Source organism: Orycteropus afer, unplaced genomic scaffold (assembly GCF_000298275.1).
Source record: "Orycteropus afer afer isolate SDZICR_OR568_19922 unplaced genomic scaffold, OryAfe1.0 scaffold00076, whole genome shotgun sequence".
Taxonomy (NCBI): domain Eukaryota; kingdom Metazoa; phylum Chordata; class Mammalia; order Tubulidentata; family Orycteropodidae; genus Orycteropus; species Orycteropus afer.
The window spans coordinates 2,826,798-2,852,173 of record NW_006921663.1 but is presented as its reverse complement, the minus strand read 5'-3'; the positions used below and the strand labels follow the sequence as shown (position 1 = coordinate 2,852,173).

The window sequence follows — 25,376 nt, the reverse complement described above, 5'->3', positions numbered from 1 at the left end:
CACCCCTTCCTCCTGCTCTTCCGGCCTGCTACTCTGTGCTACGCCTGTGCTTACCTTGCTCCCGAAGACCTGGTCCCTCTCGGTAGAATAGTAATTGTAATAATAAAAGATAATGATTCTTTTTCCCTTGAGTATGTACTGGGTACTCTACATTCTATGTCTTCAAAGGTTTTCTCCTTCAATGTTCACAATAACTCTGAGAAGTAACTATAATTATCTCCATTTTAGAAATGAGAGAACAGAAGTTCGGAGAGGCAGACTACCTGGAACAGGACTCCTCTGAGTGATTCCTCAGGGAAACCTTCCATCAACCTCTCAAAGCTCCTAACAAGTTGTTAAAGCTCCTACAAGACAGTAAGTGATTTCACCCAGGACTCCTTTGTACTTTTCACAAGTACAGCTCATGAGGGAGCTAAAGTAAAAGCACAGAAGAAAGGCAGTCAAGATCATAGCTATTTCTTTGTTTCTAGTTAGAAGAGGGTAGTGGAGATAGTGAAAAGAGGAATGGCTCCAGAATTGAACCCATCTTGGATTGAATGTCAGTTCCAATCCTTCCTAACCTGTGTGCCTTGGTTTCTGCATATGTAAAATGGGATCAAAAAACCTGCTTCACAGGTTTTTATGAAGGTAAAATATAACAAAAAAGGGAAAGACTCCCAACGGCGGATCAACACAGTGGCTGCGACAATGGGCTCAAACATAGCAACAACTGTGAGGATGGTGCGGGGGGGGCACTGTTTTGTTCTGTTTTTCTGTTGTAGGGTCACTGTATGTTGGAAAGAACTTGATGGCCTCTCCCAACAACAAAATGTGACAATGTGTCCAGTGTGGAACAAATGGTAGATAGGTTCACTTCCACTCCATTTCTTGTACATCATAATTCTTTTTTTGCCTTAATCAGAATTAAGAATTAATTAGAATACGGATGAATATATTTGCTGAGCCTGGTTCCAACAAAAGCTGGATGAGCGTCAGGAACATAGAAGGGACTTTTGCCTCATGTGGGAGGCTGGAATACACGGTCCATTCCAACTCCAATTTCTCTGAAACACGACCAAGTACATCCTAAAAACTAAGCACAAGAAATCCTACGTGGATTTATCTCCTGAAAAATGTTTCTTTTTCAGTGGCTCACCAGATGGGCAATCTCATTTTTTTTTTCAGGTTATTTGGTGAGTAATAAACTAAAGGAGCCTTTTAGGCTGGACATAATAATGTAGCAAATCAACATCAGAAAATGACTTGGGGAGAGGAGAATGATGTCTTGGAGTAGTAAACCATACTTTGAAATCTAATTGGCATGTCAAGAAAAAGCATTAACAATATAACAAAATAAAGCTGAATGAATTACCTCATCTCTGTCTCATAATCAGACTAAAAACCCTCATATTGTTTAATATCATATAGCCCAATGTCAATCTGCACTAAAATTTCTCTTTCTTATTACCATTCTAGGATTTGTAAGTTGTCCCACTAAATTGTCTTTAGATTTTAAGTCCTGATCACATTGAATATGATTAAGAAATGAAAGAAATCAAAATAAATGTCCAGAATTGGGGATCAGTATGAAAATTAGAGATGTTAAAGCATTTCAAATACTGTGATGGTTAATTTTATGTGTCAATTTGGCTAGGCTATGGTTTGCCTAAACACTAGCTGTTGTTCTGTAATATAACATAACATAACATAACATAACATAATCACCTTCCATAAGGTAATCTCATATAATGTAATCAATCAGTTGAAAAGGGGGTTTCCTTAGGTAGGATATGTTCTGCCTTCAGACTATAAACAGATCTTGGCAGAACTTTCTTTTCATTCTGCACTCTTGCCATCTCCTGACCCAGGAATCTTGGGACACAAGCCTGCAGAAGTCTCTAGCTGGCTGCCTGACCCCAGATTTTGGACTTGTCAGCCCTTCATAATCCTGTGAGCCTGCAGGAGTCTCGTCTGTCATCTGACCTATAGATTTTGGACTTGCCAGGAGCTCTGGTAGTGTGGTGTCTAAGGCACTTGACTCCTAACCAGAAGGCTGGCAGTTCAAACCTACCAGCCACTCCTCAGAAGGAAGAAGGGGCAATCTTCCATAGTGATACTGCCTTGGAAACCCAAGGAGGGGTTGCTGTAAGTTGGGTCTAACTCGACGGCACATAATAACAACAGCTCCCACAATCACATGAGCCAATCCCTTGAAGTAAATCTCTGTCCTTCTCTCTAGATATACATATAGGGAGTGGTGGTGGTACGATGATTAAAGTACTTGGGTGCTAATTGAAAGGTCAGTAGTTCAAACCCACTAGCCACTCCATGGTAGAAAGAGGTGGCAGTCTACTTCCATAAAGATTTACAGCCTTGGAAACCCTATGAAGCAGTGCTACTCTGTCCTATAGGGTTGCCATGAGTCAGAATCAACTTGATGGCAGTGGGTCTGGTTTAGTTTGGTTTTGGTATATTCATCTATCTATCTATCTGTATATCTCTATCTCTATCTATATGTATGTATCATTGGTTGTTTCTCGAGAGAACCTTAACTAAGACAAATATTTCATAATACTCCACATTACTCCAGCAAATATACTGGTGACAGACTCCAGAGCCACACAAACCAAACTTCAGGATTTCTTTCTTCTCACTAAGTAAATGCCTTTATCTAAGGCAAGGCTTTGAACTGGTTCATTCTGGTTTGACCCCCTCCCAAGAATTTGCATTTCCACCCCAAATATACTGAGTCAGAATCCACATTTTAACATGATCTCCAGGTAATTCTTCAGGGATTGTGTTAAAATATAGACTCTGCGTATATTAGGGATGGAGGGCAACTTCTCAGCAGGAGGCTGAACCAGAATGAACAGATTCAAAGCCCTGAACTCAATATCAAAGAATAGATGCTAAGAAGTCACTATTACCAAATCGTACAATAATTTTCTTCTTTCCTTTTAAAAGGGGGACATTTTAAAACAATAGCTGTGTGAATAGACAATTTCAAAAATAAGGTCAAGTCTCCTATTCATTCCTCATATATGGGATAAAGTATCAGATAAAGGATGAATGGTCTGACTTTAAGTTTCCAACTTAAAGCTTTTTCTGTTCTACATTTTGTCACATAATGCGGGAGACTAATTCCTGATTATGATCTCAAAATTAGTAAACATTCTGAAGCTGAGACAGCGGTTAAGCAGAAAACAATGTACATTTGACTATTTAAACTGATCTTGAAATAAACAGGGCAGTGGTGGTTCTGTGGTAGAATTCTTCCCTTCCATGTGCACCTTGGCTCAATTCCTACCATAATGCTGAACAGGTTTCAGTGAGTTTGTAAACTAAGATAACTAGGAAAAAGGTCTGGCAATCTACTTCCAACATCAGCCAATGAAAACCCCTATGGATCACAAGGGTCCAAACACACTGTACATGAGGTTGCCATGAGTGTGCGACCAATTTGACAGCAGCTAACAACAGCAACAATAGAAATAGATAGCTAATTCCTTACTTACCTCAAATTTATTGAATTATGATGCTTAAATTCTCTGCCAACAATGGCGACCTCCATGACAAGGGGACTTTTTTCACTACTATTGAGTCATTTCCGACTCATAGAGACCCCCACTGGGTTTCCGAGGCTATAAATCTTTATGGAAGTAGATTGCCCTATCTTCCTTCCAACAAGGGGATGGGAGCACTTTTTACATTTTCCTATTTCTTGAAGTTTTAATTTTTGCTACATTTGCAATTTTTAAAAATTTATTAATTTCCTGTCTGCATCTAAGGTCTTGTTTTAAAAAAATTAGTGGGGCCAGTTTTCCAGGTGATCTGGATATTTTAAATTCGTATTCAGATTTATCAAATTCTATGTCAAAGGGAAGAAAATGGATTCTAGAATTTTCTTGATATAAAATCCTAATTGTTTGGAATCCTCTCCTAAATCGTACACCCAGGTTCAGGTTTTCTATAAGATCAGAATGTATCAGGCTAAGTCTTCTGTCACTACACTTTGTGATTTCTTTCCTCTCTTTTTGAATAGGTATTTCCACAATTGCAAATAAACCCTTTGGAAAGGACATAAACCAGCACTACAGGTCTGAACAACTTTCTTAAGCTCTAATAGAAACTTAAAGACCATCATGCTAATTTTTACAGCAAATCCTTTCAGCAGATGTCTCATCCAGGATCAGTATAACCAAACCAAACTCACTGCTGTGGAGTCGGATCCAACTCATAGCAACATTTCCCTGGGTTTCTGAGGCAATATCACTACAACCTTCCCTCTGAGGAGTAGCTGGTGGATTTGAACTGTCAGGCTTCTGGTTAGCAGTAAAAAATGCCTTAGGCACTATGCCACCAGAGCTTCCAGGATCAGTATAGGGCTTAGAAAAGAAGATGATAAGGACCTTTTGAGATCCTGTCACCACCCTACTTCATCATTTGGAATAGAAGTAACAATACTGACTTTTCTTCCTTCAAAGGATTTTTTCTAGCTGCTGTTGAATGGACACTAACACATGGTGACCCCATGTGTGTCAGAGTAGAATTGTGCTCCATAGGGTTTTCTGTGGTTGACTTTTTGGAAATAGACTGCCAGCCCTTTATTCCAAGGCAACTCTGGGTGGACTGGAACCTCCAACCTTTCAGTTAGCAGTGAGTACATTAACCATTTGCATCACCCAGACAATCCCTCAAGGTATTGTTGTTGTTGTTAGGTGCCGTTAAGTCGTTTCCGACTCATAGTGACCCCATGCACAGCAGAATGAAATACCGCCCAATCCCACACCACCTCCATGATCCCTGCTATACTTGAACCTATTGTCGCAGCCACCATGTCAATCCATCTTGTTGAAGGCCTTCCCCTCTTTTGTTGACCCTCCACCTTACCAAGCATGACATCCTTCTCCAGCGAATGGTCCCTTCTGACAACATGACCAAAGTAGGTGAGACCAAGTCTGGCCATTCTCGCTTCTAAGGAGCATTTTGGCTGGACTTCCTCCAGGACAGATCTGTTAGTTCTTCTAGCAGTCCATGGTATTAGCCCCTAGTTATCTGAAGAAGACTAACAAAGAGAACCTTCTTGAGGTCCTCGCTAACACTATCATTCTTTGAGTCTACTATTTGACTTCTGTCTCTACAGGTGTTTTAGTGGTGGGTATAAAAATTAGCAAATTAGCCCTCAAAAGGAAAAAAAAAAAAAAAAAAGCCAATGAATTTATTTTTGTCCCAAAGACAGTTACTGGCCGAGTGCTTCTGGCCGAATGTTCAGCTTTTTCAAGTCACGAAGCACATGGCAATTACTGTAATTGTACAACACACTAGGATAAGTGGATGAAGCTGCTTGGAGCGAGGAGTGGCTTGACAGAGAAAGGAGGAGTTGTTGAGAAGTCTCAGGCACCACTTGGCTACTGTTCAGGCTGAGGGGATCAGCATCTTGGGGCTAACCTGTAACTCATTCTTGACACACTGGTTCAGGAGCTTGGTCTCATGCCTCAAAACACTGTGTATCAGGACTATGAAGTTAGCCAGTGACCAAGGCTACATTAAACCAAACCTGATAGACTGTTTTCACAATGAGTTGCTCAGTTTTGACTAGGATCAGTCAAACAATCAAATTGAAATCACAACTTTACCTTTAAAATTCCCCATCTCTCTTCATGTTTTAAACCATGTCATGTTGACAGCAGCTATCACCTGGTTAGAGGCATGCCAAAATCCTGCTCAGTTTAGGAAAATATAGTCAGCAGACCAACAGACAATGTAAAATATGGATTGTTAAAGAAGGAGAAGAAAAGGGAATCAGTTCACACTGGACTTCCATAAAGAAAAATGTTAGCAGTGTCTTTTGGCTCACTTTGCTCAGTAACATGTGGAAACAAGTAGGCGAAAGGAACTGACCCATGCTAATTACTATTGGTATGGCCCAGAGAGGACTCTGTAGCCAGCTGGAAATACTGAGGCCAGTTGCTACTAAAAAGTTTTCTTTCTTTCACATTTTCCAGCTCAGAACTTCCAAACTGGTAAGCCCAGCACCCTGGTATACCAGGTACAGGTTACTGGTTTGGGAAGGTGCCAACTTCCCTCAGGACAGCTGGACAGGGTCTGGGGCTGTCAGAGCTCTTGGGGACAGTTGCTCCAGCCCAGGAGACAAGCAATATCAATTTTCACGTGTGCTGTGTGCGACAAGAAAAAGGCTGGGAAATACTTCTTGAATATTCTTAAAGGACTCAAAATAACTCATGGACATTGAGTTGATTTCGACTCAGAGTGACCTTCTTTGGGTTTCTGAGGTCGTATATTTTTACAAGAGGAGATTGCCCCATCTTCCTTATGCGAAGTAGTTGGTAGGTTTGAACCGCCAACCTTCTGATTAGCAGTCAAATGCCTTAGGCTCTGCACCACCAGAGCTCCTTCGTAAAGGACTAAGTAAGCTAAAAGCAGAAGGCACCCACAGTTGCCTTACAGAACTATCCTTTACTCTGGCCTTTGGATAAATTCTAGATAGTCTATATAAGAAACATTAGACTTATTCTGAAAAAAATATATATATATTCATTAGTCTATAAAACCATCTTTGAAGAATTTTAGCATCTCAACTCTCAAGGATAGGATCAACATTTTGAAAAAGCATAATATGGCAAAGCTAGGTCAGTTCCCACAATAGGTTTTGTGTGTAGCACAGAGTGATGGGTCAGGAGTTGAAAAACTTGATTTTGATCTGGCTTTGCCATTACTAACTTCTGCTGCATAGCTACTCCTATACCCCATCCGAGCCCTACCTCTTCATCTGGAAAGCATGTGTGTATATGGATGTGTATGGGTGGGGTCGGGAGGCTTTATTCTGGGTGAATTCTATATGCTCTTCCAGCTACTACATTCATTCAGCAAGGACTTTTTTTTTTCAAGTGTCAAATTAAGGGAAGGTGCTACAAAACATAGAAGACAAATTAGATATGGATTCTGCCCTCAAGGAACTCTCTGTCCTGGGAAACAAGACATTGACATAAATACATATTTGTTGAATGAATAAATTAATAATTATAGTATGAGGTAAAAAGTGTCACTTTCCAAAAAAGCACTCTAAATAAACTGCTATGGAAATAAGGCAGGAAAAAATATCCTCTGGACAGGTTATAAGATCACAAGAGCCAAACAAAAGACAGGTGTATACGGTGAACACTTACACCAGGTAGGCACACTCCTTAGACCAATCAACCATGGGAGATCAGAAGGGCAGTAATTGCACAGGAAGATAGCTTAGAGGGCAGGGATGCACAGCAAAGAAGGACACAGGGAAAAGGTAACCACAGGGAGGAAGTGGGAATAGAGCTGTTCCATTATGGGGACTATAATCAATGTCATGAAACAAAATGAACTGCTGTATGGAAAAACAAATTTCACTCAAATCACACACACACACACACACACACACTCAAAGATTACAAAAGGCTAGGGCTGATACCACATCTTGAAAGAGGCTTCTATAGGACTCAGGTATCTATCAGGTATTCACAACAGAGCAAAAGAAAGGAAGTAAAAGTCCTGACAATTTTAAAATTACTGTTTATAGGCAAATCTCTGTTTAAAAAAAAAAAAAAAAAAAAGAGGCAGGCTGAGAGGGGTTAGGGAAAATAGAAAAGGTTGGAATTAAAATGAAATTTTTAGCTTGCAAGGAACCAATTGGTCTTTATTCTCCTGGAGCAACAGATGAAGAAGGAGAGTCAGGAACAGGAGAAGAAAATGGAATGTGTGGCTAATTGCCTCCATGAACAATTGCCTCATTTGCTATCACATCAGAAGAACTGAATGGTGCCCTGCTACCACTACTGTACACTCTGATCAAAGATTCTGTAGAAGAATCCTGGTAAAAGAGGGAAAATGCAGAACAGAATTTCAAATTATCATGGACTTCAGACTTTCTGCAGCCATGGAGGCTCGATGAAGCCCTGAAATTATTGCCCTAAGATAATCTTTAAACCTGAAACCAAAAATATCCCCTAAAGTTTCCTTAAAACCAAACAATAGTTTAGTAAAGAATGTCTGCCTTGAGCAACACACTCTTTTAAGAACCATCTACAAGGGATCAAATTGACAACAGCAACTCAAAAGATTACACACAGGAACCTTAGAAGGTAGTGAGTTTATATTAATGCAGGGGGAACAACTGAGAAAAGGATGGTGAGAAAGGATGTACAACTTGAAAAATGCAATCAGTGTCACTGAACTGTACATGTAGAAACTTGAACAGGTGTATTTTCTGCTATGTATATTCCCAACAACAACAATAAAAGAAAATAATTTTTTAAAAATACACAAAGTGAAATTTTAAAAGTTCTATGGATGGTTTTAATTGCTTTCCCTGACCCTCCTCCTTATAGCAGATAATTTGGAGAGCCCAAGCAACTGCTAACATCTTTTAAAACAACCTATTCCACCTCCATCAAAGGGAAGCTGGGTCATATGCCAGTCGCTGCAATTATCCTTCAGATGTCAGCTTAGACATTTCCTTCCCCAAAGGAATTCCAAGGTTTAGAGAGCTCCCACAGAATCCTATAACCTGCTTTAGGTGCCCATTTTTATATTACCCAGTAAACTGGTCTGAAAACAGCTGGCCTTTCCCATGGTACTGAATTCCTGTAAATGCTTACAACATTCTCACGGTCACTCTTTGTTTCTGAAGTTGATTGAATTTAAAAGCCACTGTCACAAAGCTTGGCCAGTGCAACCCCATCTCATCTCAAAAGAGAAGAATCCTACAGATATTACCACCTATCACTACATCTTCACACAGAAGCCAAAGCAAAGCAAAAAGAGCCCAGTTGTTGTTACCTGCCCACGAGTCAGTTCCCCGACTCATAGTGATCCATGTACAACAGAATGAAACACTGCCTGGTTCTCTGCCATCCTGAATACTGGTTGTGATGTTATCAATGGCTGATCTTTGAACTAGACCATCAGGTCTTTCTTCCTAGTCCACTTTAGTCTGGTAGCTCCACTAAAATCTGTTCAGTATCACAGGAACACACAAGCCTCCAACGACAGTCAGATGTGGCTCTGCATGAGGTGTGCTGGCTGGGAATCGAACCTGGCTCTTCCTCATGGCAGGTGAGAATGCTACTGTTGAACCACCCATGCCCCCACCAAAAAAATAAAAGAACTGTACAGTGAAAAATACTTTTAACTAGAGGTAGAATGTGGAAAACACTAGCTATGAAATCAACATTAAGGTATCAAACGTAACGACGAACATTTTTTAAAAATTGTTGTGTGCTACCTGCCATCAAAGAAGAAGAACTTCCCCCGTCCATTCTTCTCTCCATGAACAAAGTTCCCCTCAAATCTGTCTGTAGAGGAATAGGTGACAGTGCAGAAGCCATGCGGTAATCCATCATCATCCAGGTGCCCTGAGAGAAAGGAAACCACAAGGCAAACCTTAACATATTCAATGTTCCCCCACTGAAGTATCAGCAGTCAGATGGCGCCTGGCAAACATCCCTGGTATATTCTAATATTTCTGCTTAAAGTTGGTGTTTAGAGTCCCTTCCCTGGCATGAGTGGACAGGAAACGCACAGAGGTTTCTCACCCTGCCTGCATGAGCAGGATCAACTGGACTATTCTGTATGCTTTGTGAACTGACAAGCCCACAACAAAAGGATTCAGATATGTTTCAGAATATGAACCCAAAATAAGATTGTATCTTACTGGAGACTGAGAGTTATTATCAACATCACATCTGCAGTGCGTGTTACAATTTACTAAATGCTACAGTGTCTTTGGCATACCTGGAACTGATGCTCCTAAACTCTCATGCTTAAAACGCTCATGCTTAACTTATTTAGCACTGGTTTATAATTTATTACCAGATGCATGCCCTTTGCAATAAATGATCTAAGTCTAGAAATAAAGTATATAATATGATTTTACATATTATTTATTATATAGTTATTAACCTTAAACTCTCTATTTTACTTTACAAAATCTTTTCACTTTGAATATTTAGTAACATTCTTATTAAACATCCTCTAACACTTTGTTTAGAGGGTTTGTATTTTAAACATAGCTAGAAGCTCTGGTCGCATAGTGGCTAAGGCACTTGACTGCTAACCAGAAGGCTGGGGCTTCAAACCCACCAGCCACTCCTCGGAAGGAAGGTTAGGCAATCTACTTCCATAGTGAGACTGCCTCGGAAACCCAAAGAGGGGCTGCTGTGAGTCAGGTCCAACTCGACAGCACATAACGACAACAGAAGTGTCCACATGGCCATTTAAATAGTGACTTTATATAGCAGTAGTTATTATGCTGTAATCTTTAAATGACTGGTTCTTCCTGGGTCACAGACTGGTATATTCTAATATTTCTGCTTAAAGTTGGTGTTTAGGTTTTACTTACTATCTACATATTTCACAAGACACAGGAATCACCTCATTTGTATCTCCTCATTATTCTGATGAGTTGATTTTGCAATGGCCGGTGAAAATACAGGCAACAGTTAATCTACTGGCCTTTTCCTGGGCTAACTTGAGTCATGGATGAAAAAGGTATGAAAACATTAAACATTGTGTGCAATGCAGGTACATTATCACTTAAATGTGGCTTCCAGATGGCTCACAGATACAGCACTATAAAGAAAACACAACACACCACCATAATGAAGGCTTTCATCTCCTAAAATGTTTTCCTCTAAAGAATAATACCTCATGGAAGAGATGGTAGCAAGCACTCTTATAAAGCATATATATATCACTGATAATATAAAAATAAAACAATGGACAAATATAACGTTTCATAGCTACACCTGACTCTGTTCAGAATGGATGACTAGAACATATTATAATACAATATGGCAACTTAAATAAAATCATAATAGATGCAATTCCTTTTTACACTTAACATCTTCAATGCTTCCCCACCAAAGTGTCAGCAGTCAGATGCTGCCTGGCAAACTTCTTCTATGAAGGACTAGATAATTAATGGTCTGGAGTGAACTAGTCCATACTTGCTTTCCTCTGTCTCAAAAAACAACTGTACGTGACATTACACAATGGCACTTGAGTCATATGAAATAATTTGGACAGTTACTTATTAAATATCTACTGATGATGTATCTCCCACTGAAATAAAACAAAATCTACTTTTTTTCCTTTTCATAAAAAAAGAGATCACTGTTTATAGCTAAAAAGTTTCTTTTATGAAAAGTTATTGGGATCAAATTAAACACAGCCATTAACATTACTATCAATCTTGCTTCCCACTTTTGATTTAGGTATAAATACCAAAATAATCATTTTAGCCTCACATTAATTTACTAGCTTGTTGACAATGCTTCAGATTTTAAAAAGTTAGTGTTGGATAAAGTCTGTTATTCCATTTTAGATCAAGAGAAATATTATAATAAACATGAACACTAAGGAGAAAAAGATATAACACACATTTATTTCCATCTTCCCTCAGTCACAATACCCATTGCCATTGAGTTGATTCTGACTGAGAGCGACCCTGTCGGACAGAGTAGAACTCCCCCGTAGTGTTTCCAAGGTTGTTAATCTTTATGGAAGCAAAATGCCTGGTGTTTCTTCCTGCAGAGTGGCTGGTGGGTTTGAGTAACCAACCTTTTGGTTAGCAGCATTTGGCTTTTAATCATTACGCCACCTGAGTTCCTTCCAGTCACACTAAAAACCAAAAAAAACAAAAAAACAAACCCACTGATACTGAGTTGATTCTGCCTCTGACTTATAGCGACCTCCACCGGGAATCCAAGGCTATAAATCAGTATGGAAGTAGACTGCTCATCTTCCTGCAGAGAAGGTAGTGGATTTTGAACTGCTGACCTTCAGGTTAGCAGCCAAATGCCTTATCCACTAAGCCACCAGAGTGCCTTTCCAGTCACACTCACTGAAACTCACTGATATTGAGTAGATTCTGACTCACAGCCACCCCCATTGAGTTTCCAAGGCTGTAAATCTTTATGGAAGTAGATTGTCCCACCTTCCTTCTGCGGAGTGTCTTGTGGGTTTGAACCACTGACCTTCTGATTAGCAGCCAAATGCCTTACCCACTATGCCACCAGAGCTCCTTTTCCAGTCACACTAGTCCTAAACAAAACACTAAAGTTTCATCCTCAGCAATGGAGTTTAGATATAGTACAAAACCTGAAAGTGTTATATGATACTCTTAAAGTATTTAAGGGACAGTACTGATACCAACTAAGATGAGAGCAAAGTATCAACCCTGCTCCATTAAGGACACTATCTCAATGCCTCTTTCAACAGGCCAGTGAAGAAGTCCCATCATCTTATTCTCTTGGTGGGAAGAACAGAAAAGAGCTATTGAATAATGGCCCTTTCTCTGGTGGCACTGCATTTAACGCACTCAAAACTCACTGCTGTCGGGTTGGATCCGACTCATAGCAACACCACCTTGGATTTCCCAGGCAGTATCACTACAGAAGTAGATTGCCCAGTCTTCCTTCCGAGGAGTGGCTAGTGGGTTTGAACCACCAGCCTTCTGGTTAGCAGTCAAATGCCTTAGGTATTATGCCACCAGAGCTCCAGCATTGCATTTAGGAGATGCCTACTTGTGTGGCCTTTCTCTGCCATAATACAGTTCACTGGTAGTTGTTCAGTCGACTCCAACTCATGGCAGCCCCATGTGTGTCAAAGTTGAACTATGAGCCATAGAGTTTTCAATGGCCTATTTTTCAGAAGTAACTTGCCAGGCCTTTTTTCCAAGGCACTTCTGAGTGAACTTGAACTTCTAATCTTAACATCAGCAGGTGAGTGTGTTAACTGTTTGTACTACCCAGAGTCTTCCTATCAGACCCCAGGAGGACCCTCTGTTGACTTATTTTAGTTTTCTTCCCATCCTTTGAAAAGGAGGATGAAGTGATCAGTTACCAGGAGTTAGAAATACAGGGTTGTGATCATTCAAGATTTCCACCCTGTATATTTAATAGCCTGGAGTATTTTGCCCAGTATAGAACTTTATATCCAAAACAACAACAAAGAGACTTTCCAAAGAAAGAACTGTAGAGAAGAGAAAAGAGTGGGTGCACTGTCCTCACGTCTCCTTTCAACATTAGTGCTACAAAAGCTTCTGGTATGAACTCCTATTCAAATCCATCTGGATAATAAGATCATGCAGTATCTGTCTTATAACAGTCAATCTGATGGAGAGAGACACAGAACGAAATACAAGGAAGAGAAAAATTTGTGTGTCTCTGTATGCAACATAGGGTTTTGTGTTTTCCTATTATCTAATTCAAACCTCACAACAATTCCCCAAATTCCCATCTTACAGATGAGGATGCCAATACAGCAAGGCTCTGTGATTTGCCCAAGAACCCCATTAACCACTCCAACATGCTAACCCCATTAACATGCTAATGAACGCTGAGAATTCCTCTCCCAAATCCTTCAATTCCCTTTGTCTCTAGATAAGGACAAACTGGCAGAAACTCTTTCTTCTGTACTGATAGTCCACCACAACAAAACAAGACCACTGTCTTTGAGCCAATTCTGACTCATGGCCACTTCATGTGTTATGCAGTAGAACTGCTTGCTCCACAGAGTTTTCTTGGCTGTTATCTTTATGGAAGATCACCAGGCCTTTCTTCCATGGTGCTGCTGGGTGGGTCCAAACAGCAAACCTTTAGGTTAGTAGTCAAGCACAGTCCATGAGTACCACCCAAGGACAGATGTTGTTGTTGTTGTTGTTATGTGCCTTGGAGTCAGACCCGACTCATAGTGACCCCTCCTTGGGTTTCCAAGGCAGTATCACTATGGAAGTAGATTGCCCAACCTTCCTTCCCAGGAGTCGCTGGTGGGTTTGAACCGCCAGCCTTCTGGTTAGCAGTCAAGTACCTTAAGTACAACGCTGCCAGAGCTCCTTCCCCAAGGGCAGAAAGTGGAAGAAAGTACCTCTAAAAAGGTAAGCATCCCCAGGTCTCTAGCAGAGTAGAAGAAGTCTTCATAGTTAAGATAATTGTCATAGAACCACCGAGACTTTTAACAGCATATGCTAGATGAAAATTCCTATGGTTCCCAAGTGTTATCAAACTCAAAGGGAAACACTAGTGTTCCTTCTCAGATTGAGGTCAATTTGTGAAAAGCACTACATCAGCCAACAGCCCAAGGGCTGTTTCCCACCAAAGGGAGGGTAAGCATCAGGCCCAGGCAACAGGGAAAACAAACTTGAATGACTGCTCTGTGTTAATAACACTGGGCCCAGCTAATGTGCCATCTATACGTCCACAGAATGCTTTTACACATTTACAGATGTTGAAGAAAGAAACCATAACAATGTCACAAGTGTACTTTTACACTTTTTTTTATAAAGATTATTATCTATTGAACAGATAGAAATGTAAATTTCTTCCCTCCAGTTACCTCTGAGCTTCTTCCTCACCCTGATAAAACCAGCCCCGTATTCCGTGTGGTGATGGTACGATGGTACGTATCAGCAATCACGGACAATTGCTGCTTCTGGAGAGAAGCCCTGCCTCAGGCTTACTCACAGGAGATCTGAGAGTGGTGTGTGTGTTCCCTCAGAACAAGAGGCCCTTACATGCATTGTTGGTTTTGTAGAATAGAATACTGCTTAAAAAAAAAAAAAAAGCAAAATAATAATAAAAGGTGAGCTTATTCTGTTTTAATGCAAAGAACATGCCCTCATGATAATATATTCTGGTTGTTAAACATGTAATTTTATTTTTAAGATTAATTCTTTGTGAAAGCTCAGTTATTAGTTGTTAGGGCCATAATTTTAATGTGTGGCTCACACAGAAAGGGTGCTACTAGAACACTTAACATGCATTTTGCTTAGTTACAAGTGCATTGGTAATCTTATTAGAGACAGGTAGGGCTGCTAATAAATACAAAAAATACTCTTACTATGTTGAGGAAGTCAGGTAGTGAAATACTGAGATGGTTATTTTCATTCCTGGCACCTTAGTTGTAGGGATTCTGGTATTTCTCCTTTTTGAGCATTCTTCCTCAGTGTCCACAGGCCTTTCCTTTTTCCTGTCATGGTTGCTGATTTGAGAGCCCTCATAACTGCCTATCAAGGAACACTGGTGGTACAATAGTAAAGTGCTCAGCTGCTAACAGAAAGGTCAGGGGTCAAACCCACCAACTCCTCCACAGGAGAAAGATGTGGCAGTCTGCTTCTGTAAAGATTTACAGCTTTGGAAACGTCTCGTAAACGTCTTGTGGGTAGTTCTACTCTGTCCTACTGGGTCACTATGAGTCAGAATCGATTCCACAGCAACAGGTTTGGTTTTTTGGGTTTGAACCACCCATCAGGATGACCGCAGAGCGAGTTTTAGGTGCCTACTTTAGCTGTGGTTTCAGCCCCTCCAACTGCCCTGCTCACTACTGTCTGTTAATCGTCTCAATGCAGAGCTCTGATCCTGTCATTCCTAGTTCCAGGGCCCCCACAGCTTCCCATGGCTCCCCGCAGAGTCCATGTTCTTAGCCTGTGAGTTGGGCCTAGCCTCCTTTCCCTGTCTTACCCTCTAATTTTCCTCTTCCGAGCCCGATGCTACAGCAGACCTGAGTAATTCTTCTCTGAATATGCTCACATACAGGAGCTCTGGTGGCACTGTGGTTAAAGCATTGGGCTTCTAACCAAAAGGTCGGTGATTCCAACCCACCAGCTCTTCCGTGGGAGAAAGATAAGGCAGTCTGCTTCATAAAGATTTACAGACTAGGAAACCTTCTCTGTGGCAGTTCTACTCTGTGTTACAGGGTCACTGAGTCTGAATCCACTCGGTGGCAGTGGGTATGCCTGTATAATTCTTTATCTCTATGTCTTTACTCTGGGAGCTCTGGTAGCATAGTGCCTAAGGCACTTGACTGCTAACCAGAAGGCTGGTGGTTCAAATCCACCAGCCACTCCTCAGAAGGAAGATGGGGCAATCTACTTCCGTAGCGATACTGCCTCGGAAACCCAAGGAGGGGGTCTCTATGAGTTGGGTCTGACTCCACAGCACATAACAACAACAACAACATGTCTTTACTCAGGAGCTCTGGTGGCATAGTGCCTAAGGCATTTGACTGCTAACCAGAAGGCTAGAGGTTCAAACCTACCAGCCACTCCTCAGAAAGAAGACTGGGTAATCTATTTCCGTAGAGATACCCCCTCGGAGGGGTCGCTATGAGTTGAATCACCTCAATGGTTGTTGTTGTTGTTGTTATGTGCCGTCGAGTCGGTAGTGAGGTTTTTTTGTTTTTTTTTTCCAAATCTTTACCAGGAGCTCTGGTGGTATAATGGTTAAGGCATTTAGCTGCTAACCAAAAAGTTGGCGGTTCAAACCCACCAGCTGTGGTTAAAGCGCTGGACTTCTAACCAAAAGGTCAGTGATTCAAACCCACAAGCTGCTCCGAACCCACCAGCTGCTCCCTGGGAAAAAGATGAGGCAATCTACTTCCATAAAGATTTCAACCTTGGAAACCCAATGGGAGTCAATGAGTCACAGCTGACTCAATGCCAATGAATTTGGTTTTGGTTTTTATGTCTTTACTCACGAGGTTCCCCCTCTCAGCTCTGTGCTACTTCTGAGAAATCTCTCTCCATTTATTTCCCCAAGCTGGAAGTAATTCTTTGTTTTCCTCCCATCCACCACAATACATCTGTATAGATATGACATATTTATTTGAAAGTTTATTAGGGACCATATTATAGTTACCTTTGTATCTATGGATAGAAAGAGAAATAGATACAATAATAAATATTTCTGTTCCCAAAGGCTTTGAAGAGTAACACTGGAAAACAAAGCATCACTCTCCACTTAACCAATGAGCACTGGAGTTTTCAAAAAGCCACAGCAGGAGTCACGAGGTGTTCTGAGAGCCTCTGAGGCCCAAGGCCTGCTGCCTTCCCAAAGGAACACAGCATACACAGGTACACAGAATGTTGCCTCCTGGCCCACACTCCTAGACCCCCTCTCCCCGTGGGGATTCATCTACTCTTGAGTTTAGAACTTCACCTGATCTACATTTCTACCCTTACAGAAAACCAAAATGTCTATGATGTGACCAAATACATTTAAATCAATTTCTTCCCAGAGTAAATTTCTAATGAAGGAAAAGGATGTCTGTTATCTGTTGCAGTTAAATTTAACTTCTGTTAAGTTAAATTCTCTTCCCCCAAATATATTCTTCTGAAAGTCACTCTGAGTCTCTTTTAACTAATTTAAGGAATGATTCCTAACAATCCAAAAGAAAAGTGCTGAGAAAACAGTTGAAAATGGGCAATTAACAGGTTGTAAACAAACAACCAGAGAGAATTTTCTATAGTAAAGTGAAGGTCCATACATACCTTTCTCCCTGAAAACTACCCAATGTTCAAAGTTACACTGGTAAAGAGTGATATTGACATAATATTTAATTTTTGCTTCCAAATTCAGTAACTATTTTATATATTCAACTGGCCCATGAAAACAAAAAATGTGGGGTGACATATGATATGATAGAGTGGGGTTCTGGAGGCTCTAAACCTGTCACCTACCTAAGTGACCTTGGATTAATATCTTAACTTTCCTTGCCTCAGTTCCTTTCTCTTGTAAAATTAGGATCTTATCAGAACACAGCTCATAAGACTGAACGGAAAATATGTAGGAGACACTTAGCACAGAGCCTGCACATAATAAAAACAAATATAGAAAATAAATGGCTATGAGAATAAAAACTATTGAGAACAGAGATTCTGTTTATGGAGACAGAGGTAGTTTAGATGGTACTTAAAAACTAAAATATTCAGACTGGCTTCTCTTTGGGAAAGTTTACTCCATTTCCTCATGTGTGTGTTGGATGTTGAGAAGTCAAAAGCATTACAGACAGCAAGCACTAAAACCACTGGAGAAAAGCCCATGGGTGTAGCTTACTGCCATGTGCACACCAAGCCCTGCTGGAGTTTGAGCCTGAGATTCTTCTAAGGACTTTCAAAGATTCTGTGTTAGTCTGTTTACAGTTAGGTACAACTGAGTCACCATGTGTCCTGAATTGGCCCATACATTCAAGGCTTAATAAGCCAGCTGTCCGAGCAAAAGTATTAACAATTCCCCCTCTCACCTCAACAGTGTTCTGATTTGGACAATCATACATATCCTCTCCCTATAAAACTAGTAAGAACCTTCCTATTTCTAATCCACTGGACAATCTCAAAAGCAACAGTGATGCATTTCTAAAGCAGCCTGTTTACATTCTGTGAATGAACATAAGGGCAATGGGACCCTGGTCTGCAAAGGGAAAGGTGCTGGGGATCATTGCCCCTGACCAAGAGTTTACTTTAAATTTTCACAAGTGAAATCAAGCTTTAAATAATGAGAGCAAACCCTAACAAATCAAGAAGAGCATTTTCATCCATCTTTTATAAGAAGGAAGCATAAGAAGTCAGTAACTTTTAAATTCTAAGGTAGCTTCTTATGAATCTGCTGAATGTCTCTGGACCCAATAAGCTCTTCCCCCCATTCGCTTTACCTAATAAACAGCTCTGTGAGTTAGAACATGCTGCAAATTTTCTTAACTTAAATTTTCTTAAATATATATATATATATATATATTTAAGTTGGCTTGTTACATTTTCTTCTGGAGAATTCAGAAATATTATTCTACTTAATATCATCTTAAAACCTCTAGTGTACTTCAAATGGAATCAATTCTGTTTTTATAAAAGTATAAAAATGGCTTTCTTGTCTCAGTGAAGAAATTACCATGTACCCTAATGCATTTGTACTGTTTGTGAGAACTTGTTTATACAGATTAGATAGAAACCAGATCTAATCAGCAGCTAAAAATTATTTACTTAAATGGGAGGTTTAAAATATTCTGGAATAATACTACACAACATTGCAAAACATCACGACGTACAGTCTGGGGACAGAACCAAATAAAGTAAAACGCTAAGGATATTTTCCAATATTCACTGTTACAAAATCATAACATCTCAGGATACAAACATCGAGATTGTATAACGTCCCCACCTCGTTTTTTTAGAACTAGCAAGAGGTGGAGAAACTCAGCAAAACAAAGTGGCGAGAAAAGTAGGGGGAGGGGCGCTAGAAGAGAAGGGGTGGAGAAACACGACGCCAAAGCGGTGATATCACCCACAGCCAACTGCAAGGAATTCAGAAAGTTAAGTGTCACCCAGCAATTTCAGTCCGGGCTTGCGGCGTGCCTGCACAGCGTGGCGGCGGCCGCACCGGTGCTCGGAAGCAGGAAGGGGGAGGGGTCGGTGTGACTGAGTTCGCTCGGGGACAGCACAGGCTAGGGCCACTGGTCTCCCGGAGTGTGTGTGTTCGAACCCCGAGTCGGGACGGTAGTCCACTGCTCTGCAATGATTTCATCTCGGAGGGGCGGCCTCTCGGGCCACAGCTGCCACGTGCCAGTGCGATGCGCCAGGGGACCGACCCAGACACGGCCTTGGTCGGCGCGGGGCGCAGCGGCGAGCGGAAGGAACGGGCTGGCGGCGGACAGAGGCTGAGGGTTGCCAAAACGGGCTAGGGGGTTACTCCTGGGGACTGCTCCCTGGGTCTGTCTTCTGGAGCACCGCTCCTCTATCCCGGAAAGGAGGGAGGCCGAAGTGCCGGGCAGCTTTTGCAACTCCGAGGGCGGATGCAGGCTGCGGCCGGGCGGGAATGATCAGCCTTATCCTCCCAGGCGCCCCGGCCCAGCCGAGCCGGGCTCCCAGACTGCGTCCCACCGCTCAGTGAGCGCCCCTGGCGGCGTGGCCGTGGCTACCCGTCCCCCGCCAGAGCCGGGCAGCCGGCCACCCGGATAGGGGACAGTGGCGGCCGCGGGGCTCGGTGTCTCCCGGCCGCAGCCCGCCACTCCTCCCGCGCTTCGAGCCCTCCGCGTCTCCTTCCCCGGCCCCGGAGAAATGCTTGTACCTTCCACCGCCTCCTCCACCATCTCGTCGTCGCTATCCATGGCGACTGGAGACCCTGCCCAGCTCTGGGCCGCGCGGCTGCCTCCCGTCCCTCCCGGTGCTCCCGGCGGCTAAGCAAGCGCTGGGGCTCAGCCCTGCGAGTTTGGAGGAGGAGGAGGAAGAGGAGGAGCAGTCGGGGCTGGCTCGCACTGCCTCCCCCTGCAGCCCTTTTAATTCCTTGGCCTTCAACTGCTGCGGCAGCAGCCGTCCTTCCTTCCTTCCGCCACTTGCCCCTCGTCTCCGAGGCTCCCGGGTGCTGTTGCGGTCGCCGCCGCTGCTGCAACTTTCTCCTGTAATACCCCCTCTTTGTTATCGAGCAGCTGATCCGCTGACATCACCCAGCGCCGGTGCGCTCCCTCCCTCGCTGATTGACAGTTCCCTGTCCCTTCCCAGAAGTAAGCTCTGGGTCCGCGCTTACTCTGCGTCCCAGCCTACAAGCCTCAGGACCCACCGATTGTCTTTTGCTTATGTGCGACTTGGCGAGCTCTGAGCGCGCCATGCGGTCCTGGACGTCGCGGGCTTCTTGAATGCAGCCACTTCAGGCCACCGAGTACCCGCTCTTGGGGGCTTCGAGCCCCTGACCTCCAGCTGTTCCTGGGGCATGATGGAAGTCCACCGCGCAGTGCCTGCTGGCCCCCCTCGGCCCAACCTCCGCAGCGCGGAGGAAGCTAGAGAAGCGTTTCTGACGCTCTGGCGCCTCGACTTCCTCTCGCCCTCGCCTCCACTTCAGCCGGTTTGCCACCCGGAGCTGCACGGGTGCGCCACGCACGCGAGCGCGGATGTCCCCGCGAACCCCCATCACGCCCGCTAGCCGGTATCCTGGAGTCGAGGGGGAGTCATTGGGATCGGATTCCGCTGGACTGTGGGTCTCACCCCAGCGCGTCCTGTTCACATTCCTTCTCGGGACCGCGGAGTGGTCCTTGTGAGGAGCAGAAAGTCCTCAAACCCACAGGGCAACGGGTTCCTTATAAGGCCCTGCAAGTTCTTGCGATTGTGGTAATGGGTAAAGGAACTACGGAGGAACGACCCTCGCTCCGTGTGGCGTGCGCCACCCTTCTTCGCCTCCTGCCCAGTGTGTGTCATGTCCCCCGTTGTCGCTTTGTTTTCCCAAGTGGCAGCCACTTCACAGATTTCAGTGTCTTCAAATGGAGAAACCCCGGAGAACCGGCTCGCGGCCCAGCGTCTTAGTGTCATTATGGCGCTGCCTCTTACAGGTGGCGGTAAAGGGCGGCCTTAAATAGCTGGTTAAATGGATGCAAATGTGCACAATGTACTGTGGAATTGCAGGGTGCTGTTCTGGGCATCTGCCAGGCACAGCTATTGCACAGTGGAAGGGGATGAGGTGGAAGTGGGAAGGGAGCAAAAAAAGTTGTTCCGTTTTGTTTTCTGAACAATGAATGAGACTTTGGGGATTTCAAAGTACTTCTAGCACTCAGGAGACCACGCCTTGCTTTTAGCTCTGTGCTTAAATGCCAAGTTGTAGGCTTGTTTTTTAAGTTCAGTTTTTCCTCTGTGAAGAGAACAATGCTAGGGACATTCCTTCCCATACACTGTCAGGAATTTCAGCCCTTTTGACTGTTTTAGAAAGACAGAGGAGGGCCTGAGCCAGGAGTTAGGACTCAGAGCGGGGCCAGGAGACTACCTCCGCCGGCCTGAAATCTTCCTCCAGGAAACAAAAAGCTTAGGTTACACAGCTATAAGATCCCTCTGACTTAAACTATACCACACTGAGGTTCTCCAGCTTAGGCTAGACCACCCCTCTAGCTTAGACTAAAATTCTCTGAAGTCTTCTGGCCAAGGCTTGACTAGATCACTCTGAAGTCTTCAGGTTTAGGCTAGCCTGTTGTGAGACCCTCCAGCTTACGCTAGACCTCTTTGAAATCTCTGGCTTAGACCTCCTTAAAGTCCTCCAGTACAAGTATCTGGGCCCCAAGGCTATGGAGAGAAGGTATTCCTGCAGTGGGAGATAAAGGAACCACTTCTGGTTACATCATTTTCAAACATGAACCACAGAAACAAGATTTCAGTTATGACTTTAAAAAAAGTTTTTTACTGAACTTACCCATTTTTTAGTTATATAATATTTTTTCTTATTTTCCCATTTTACATGTCATCTTCTCTTATATATTACACTGATGTACAAAAACACACCAGACACCCATCATCTTCCCCAGTTTTCAGTTTATTTTCAATGGCAACAACGATGCTGAAATCTAAAAGAGGCAGTCCGAATACTTAACTCCTTTATTCAAAGGGGGGGCCAACGGAAAGAAGGAAGGTAGGATGGAAGCAATCTTTCCTCAAAGCACACATTTGGAACCACAGAGAAGCAGGTTCATGGTGGTTGTTTGTGTGTGTGTGTGTACATGTATGTGTGAGGCAGAATCATGCCACAAGTGTACTGCTTATATCTTTAGGTTTAGAGAATTATGTTCAAAACTCTCCCTTGGTGGCATGAGGTTTTCTTAGCCTGCACTTCCCACCTAAACTGTGAAGTGCTCCCTTTGCACCTGTTACCTCAGGGAAATGTGCCCATTGCTGAAACAGACCTCGTCTGGACCTGTAAGTGGGTGGGTGTGGTGACTAGGGTATTGCTGGCAGAGTGGGTAGTCACAGGAATGAGTGCTTCACCAGATCTCCACAGAGTCCCATCTCCCCTTTCCCACCACTCATGCCTGCTTGCTCTGGGCCCAGAGTCCAGGCAACGTATTTTTATGGCTTCCGTAAGAAACACTTCCATTTTTTGATCAGGTATGGGTGGATAAAAGGGAATATACCATGACCATATATAAGTTTGTCAGACAATACTTCTACACACATATTTGTATATGCTTTAAGAAGGTCTATATATATAATAGAGCTAATAGGGCAAAGTTATAACTTCTTAGCCTCAGCCAAACACTGAGGGAATGAGTCACTGGGCCTGTGGGCTCGGCACCATGGTCACGGGGTATGTCAAGCTCAATTGGCATAACATACTATACAAAAACATTGTTCTACATCTACTTTGGTGAGTAGTGACTGGGTCTTAAAAGCTTGCGAGCAGCTATCTAAGGTGCAACAATTGGTCTCTCTTTGTCAGAGTGAAGAATGAAGAAAATCAAAGATGCACGGAAGCAATTAGTCCAAGCTAATTGGACTAATTGCAAACCTCAGCCTATATGACCTTCAGACTAGAACTAAATGGTGCCCGGCTACCACTCAGAAAGGGACCAAAATAGGAGAACTGGATAGAGTGGGAGAGAAATGTGGGAGAGAAAACCCAAAATCCTAAAAATGCTCAGGCTTACTGGTCTGACAGAGGCTGGTGAAACCCCCAAGACTATGGACCCTAGTCACCCTTTGGGCCTGGAATTGAACTCACTCCTATGGCTTCCAGCCAAACAGTAGTCAGGCTTAGAAGATGAACAATTGGACCAGGTAGGTATACTTCTTAGAATAATCAACCGTGAGAGATCAGAAGGGAAGTATTTGCATGGGGAGATAGCTTAGAGGGCAGGAATACATAGGAAAGAATGCCACAGAGAAAAGGTAACCAACTGGAGGAATATATATATATATTGGAAGGAAGATGGGGCAATCTCCTTCCGTAGCGATACCGCCTCGGAAACCTAAGGAGGGGTCGCTATGAGTTGGGTCTGACTGGACAGCACATAACAACACTATATATATATGTATATATATATATGTGTATGTGTATATATATATATATATATATATATATATATATGATACATTTGCATTTTTACAAGTTACCTTGTATATATTTTCAGTCTTCTTCTCTAGACTGATTGATTTTTATTTATAGCCCCAGAACCCAGCACAGTGCCTGGTACAGAATGAGAGCAAAGCATTGTCAGTGATGATTTTACTGACAGGATTTTACTGTTTTATATAAACAGTGGTGACTCTTTCTCACAGACTGGATCCTCTTCCTGTGTTTTGGCCAAGTGCTTTGTTTCAGCTCAGGTTTGAAGGCATTTTTGAGTTGTTCCCACATCTACTGGCCCCAAATCTACTTCCATCACATTCTTTCCCACAGTTTTCTTCATTGAGAGCTCATTTCATAAGCTCTTTCCATTTGGCTTTCTACCATTTCCTCCTGTCATACTCTTTCCCAACCAATGTGGTCATGGGCTAGAAAATCAATAAAGCTCTTAATCACAAACAATGTGCAGCAGCAGCAGCAATAGCAGCAGAACCATGGCTCTGCTTCTAGCTGTGGAAAACCCCAATGCACCACAACAGTTAGTTCTACCAGAGAGAAAAGGGATATCAAATAGGCCCTAGGAGTGGAGCTTGCTTCCGTGATTTTGCTTAGCTGATCTGGCTTAGCTTCCCTGCATCTAAAGATATGTTCCCTCTCTGCACACGTGGGAAAAAGGAGTTCCTCTTTCACCACAGCAAGCAGTCAAAATACTGAGTTGATTTTATTCATTTTACCACCCATGCCTTTCCTTGGAGAAGGCTGGTGCTTACTTAGAAGACTGATATAACTCTTGCAATAAATATGTTTCTCCAGGCTGGATATGTGCCTTCCTACACTCAGGGGAAACAATTCTGTCAACTCACCACTCTGTATGCTAAGTGAATCAAGAAAAAGCGAGTGGATGTGGAACTCCTGTGGGATTCACTAGTATTGGCTGTTACTGGATCCTCAACTTGTCGGGCTGAAGAAGCTAGAAAGGAAGGAGCAGGATCCCAGGTCTCCATGCTCCTGAAGTGGCAGAACCCTCTAGGACCTTACCATTAGGAAAGCTCAGGGACCTTTTCATAGGAACCCTGGTGGTGCAGTGGTAAAGCACTCGGCTGCTAACAGAAAAGGCAGCTATTTGAACCCACCAGTGGCTCTGGGGCGAAAGATGTGGCAGTGTGCTTCTATAAAAATGTGAATATCTGGGAACCCTATGGGGAAGTTTTACTCTGTTGAACTGTTATGAGTCGAAATCAAGTAGAAGGCAATGGGTTTGGTTTTTCATTTTTTAGAGGCCTCTCTGGAGTCCCTGGATGGTGCAAATTGTTAAGCTCTCAGCTACTAACAGAAAGGTTGGAGGTTTGAGTCCACCCAAAAAACCAAAAACCAAACTCACTGCTGTGGAGTCGGATCCGACTGATAGCGACCCCTCCTTGGGTTTCCGAGGTGGTATCACGAACTAGATTGCTCACCCTTCCTTGCAAGGAGTGGCTGGTGGGTTTGAACCGCCAGCCTTTTGGTTAGCAGTCAAGTGCCTTAGGCACTATGCTCCCACTTTCAAAAAACCAGCCATTAAAAACCTTAAATAGCTGGAAAATGAATTTGTTCATAAACTTTCACCCAAATCACAATAAAAATTAAAAAAAAAAAAAGTAAAAACATTAAAAAAATAAAAAGCCCTATGTGGTACAGTTCTACTCTGATACACTTCTGCTCTGACATCAGAATTGACTCAATGGCACTTGGCTTGGGTTTGGATTTTTTTTTTTTTTTTTA

The 25,376-nt window shown here is 42.8% G+C and overlaps 1 protein-coding gene across 1 annotated transcript in view; it reads right to left on the bottom strand.

Annotated features, from left to right (window-relative positions):
- SETD7 (SET domain containing 7, histone lysine methyltransferase) overlaps positions 1-20,405 on the bottom strand; it is a 65,219-nt gene extending 44,814 nt beyond the window's left edge. Inside the window, exons 1-3 of the mRNA XM_007941206.2 lie at positions 20,325-20,405; positions 19,869-19,977; positions 9,257-9,386 (exon numbers count right to left, since the gene is read on the bottom strand). Coding sequence (XP_007939397.2) covers positions 9,257-9,386; positions 19,869-19,977; positions 20,325-20,405 — 320 coding nt within the window. The remainder of the gene's footprint in view (positions 1-9,256; positions 9,387-19,868; positions 19,978-20,324) is intronic.
- Positions 20,406-25,376: the final 4,971 nt, after the last annotated feature.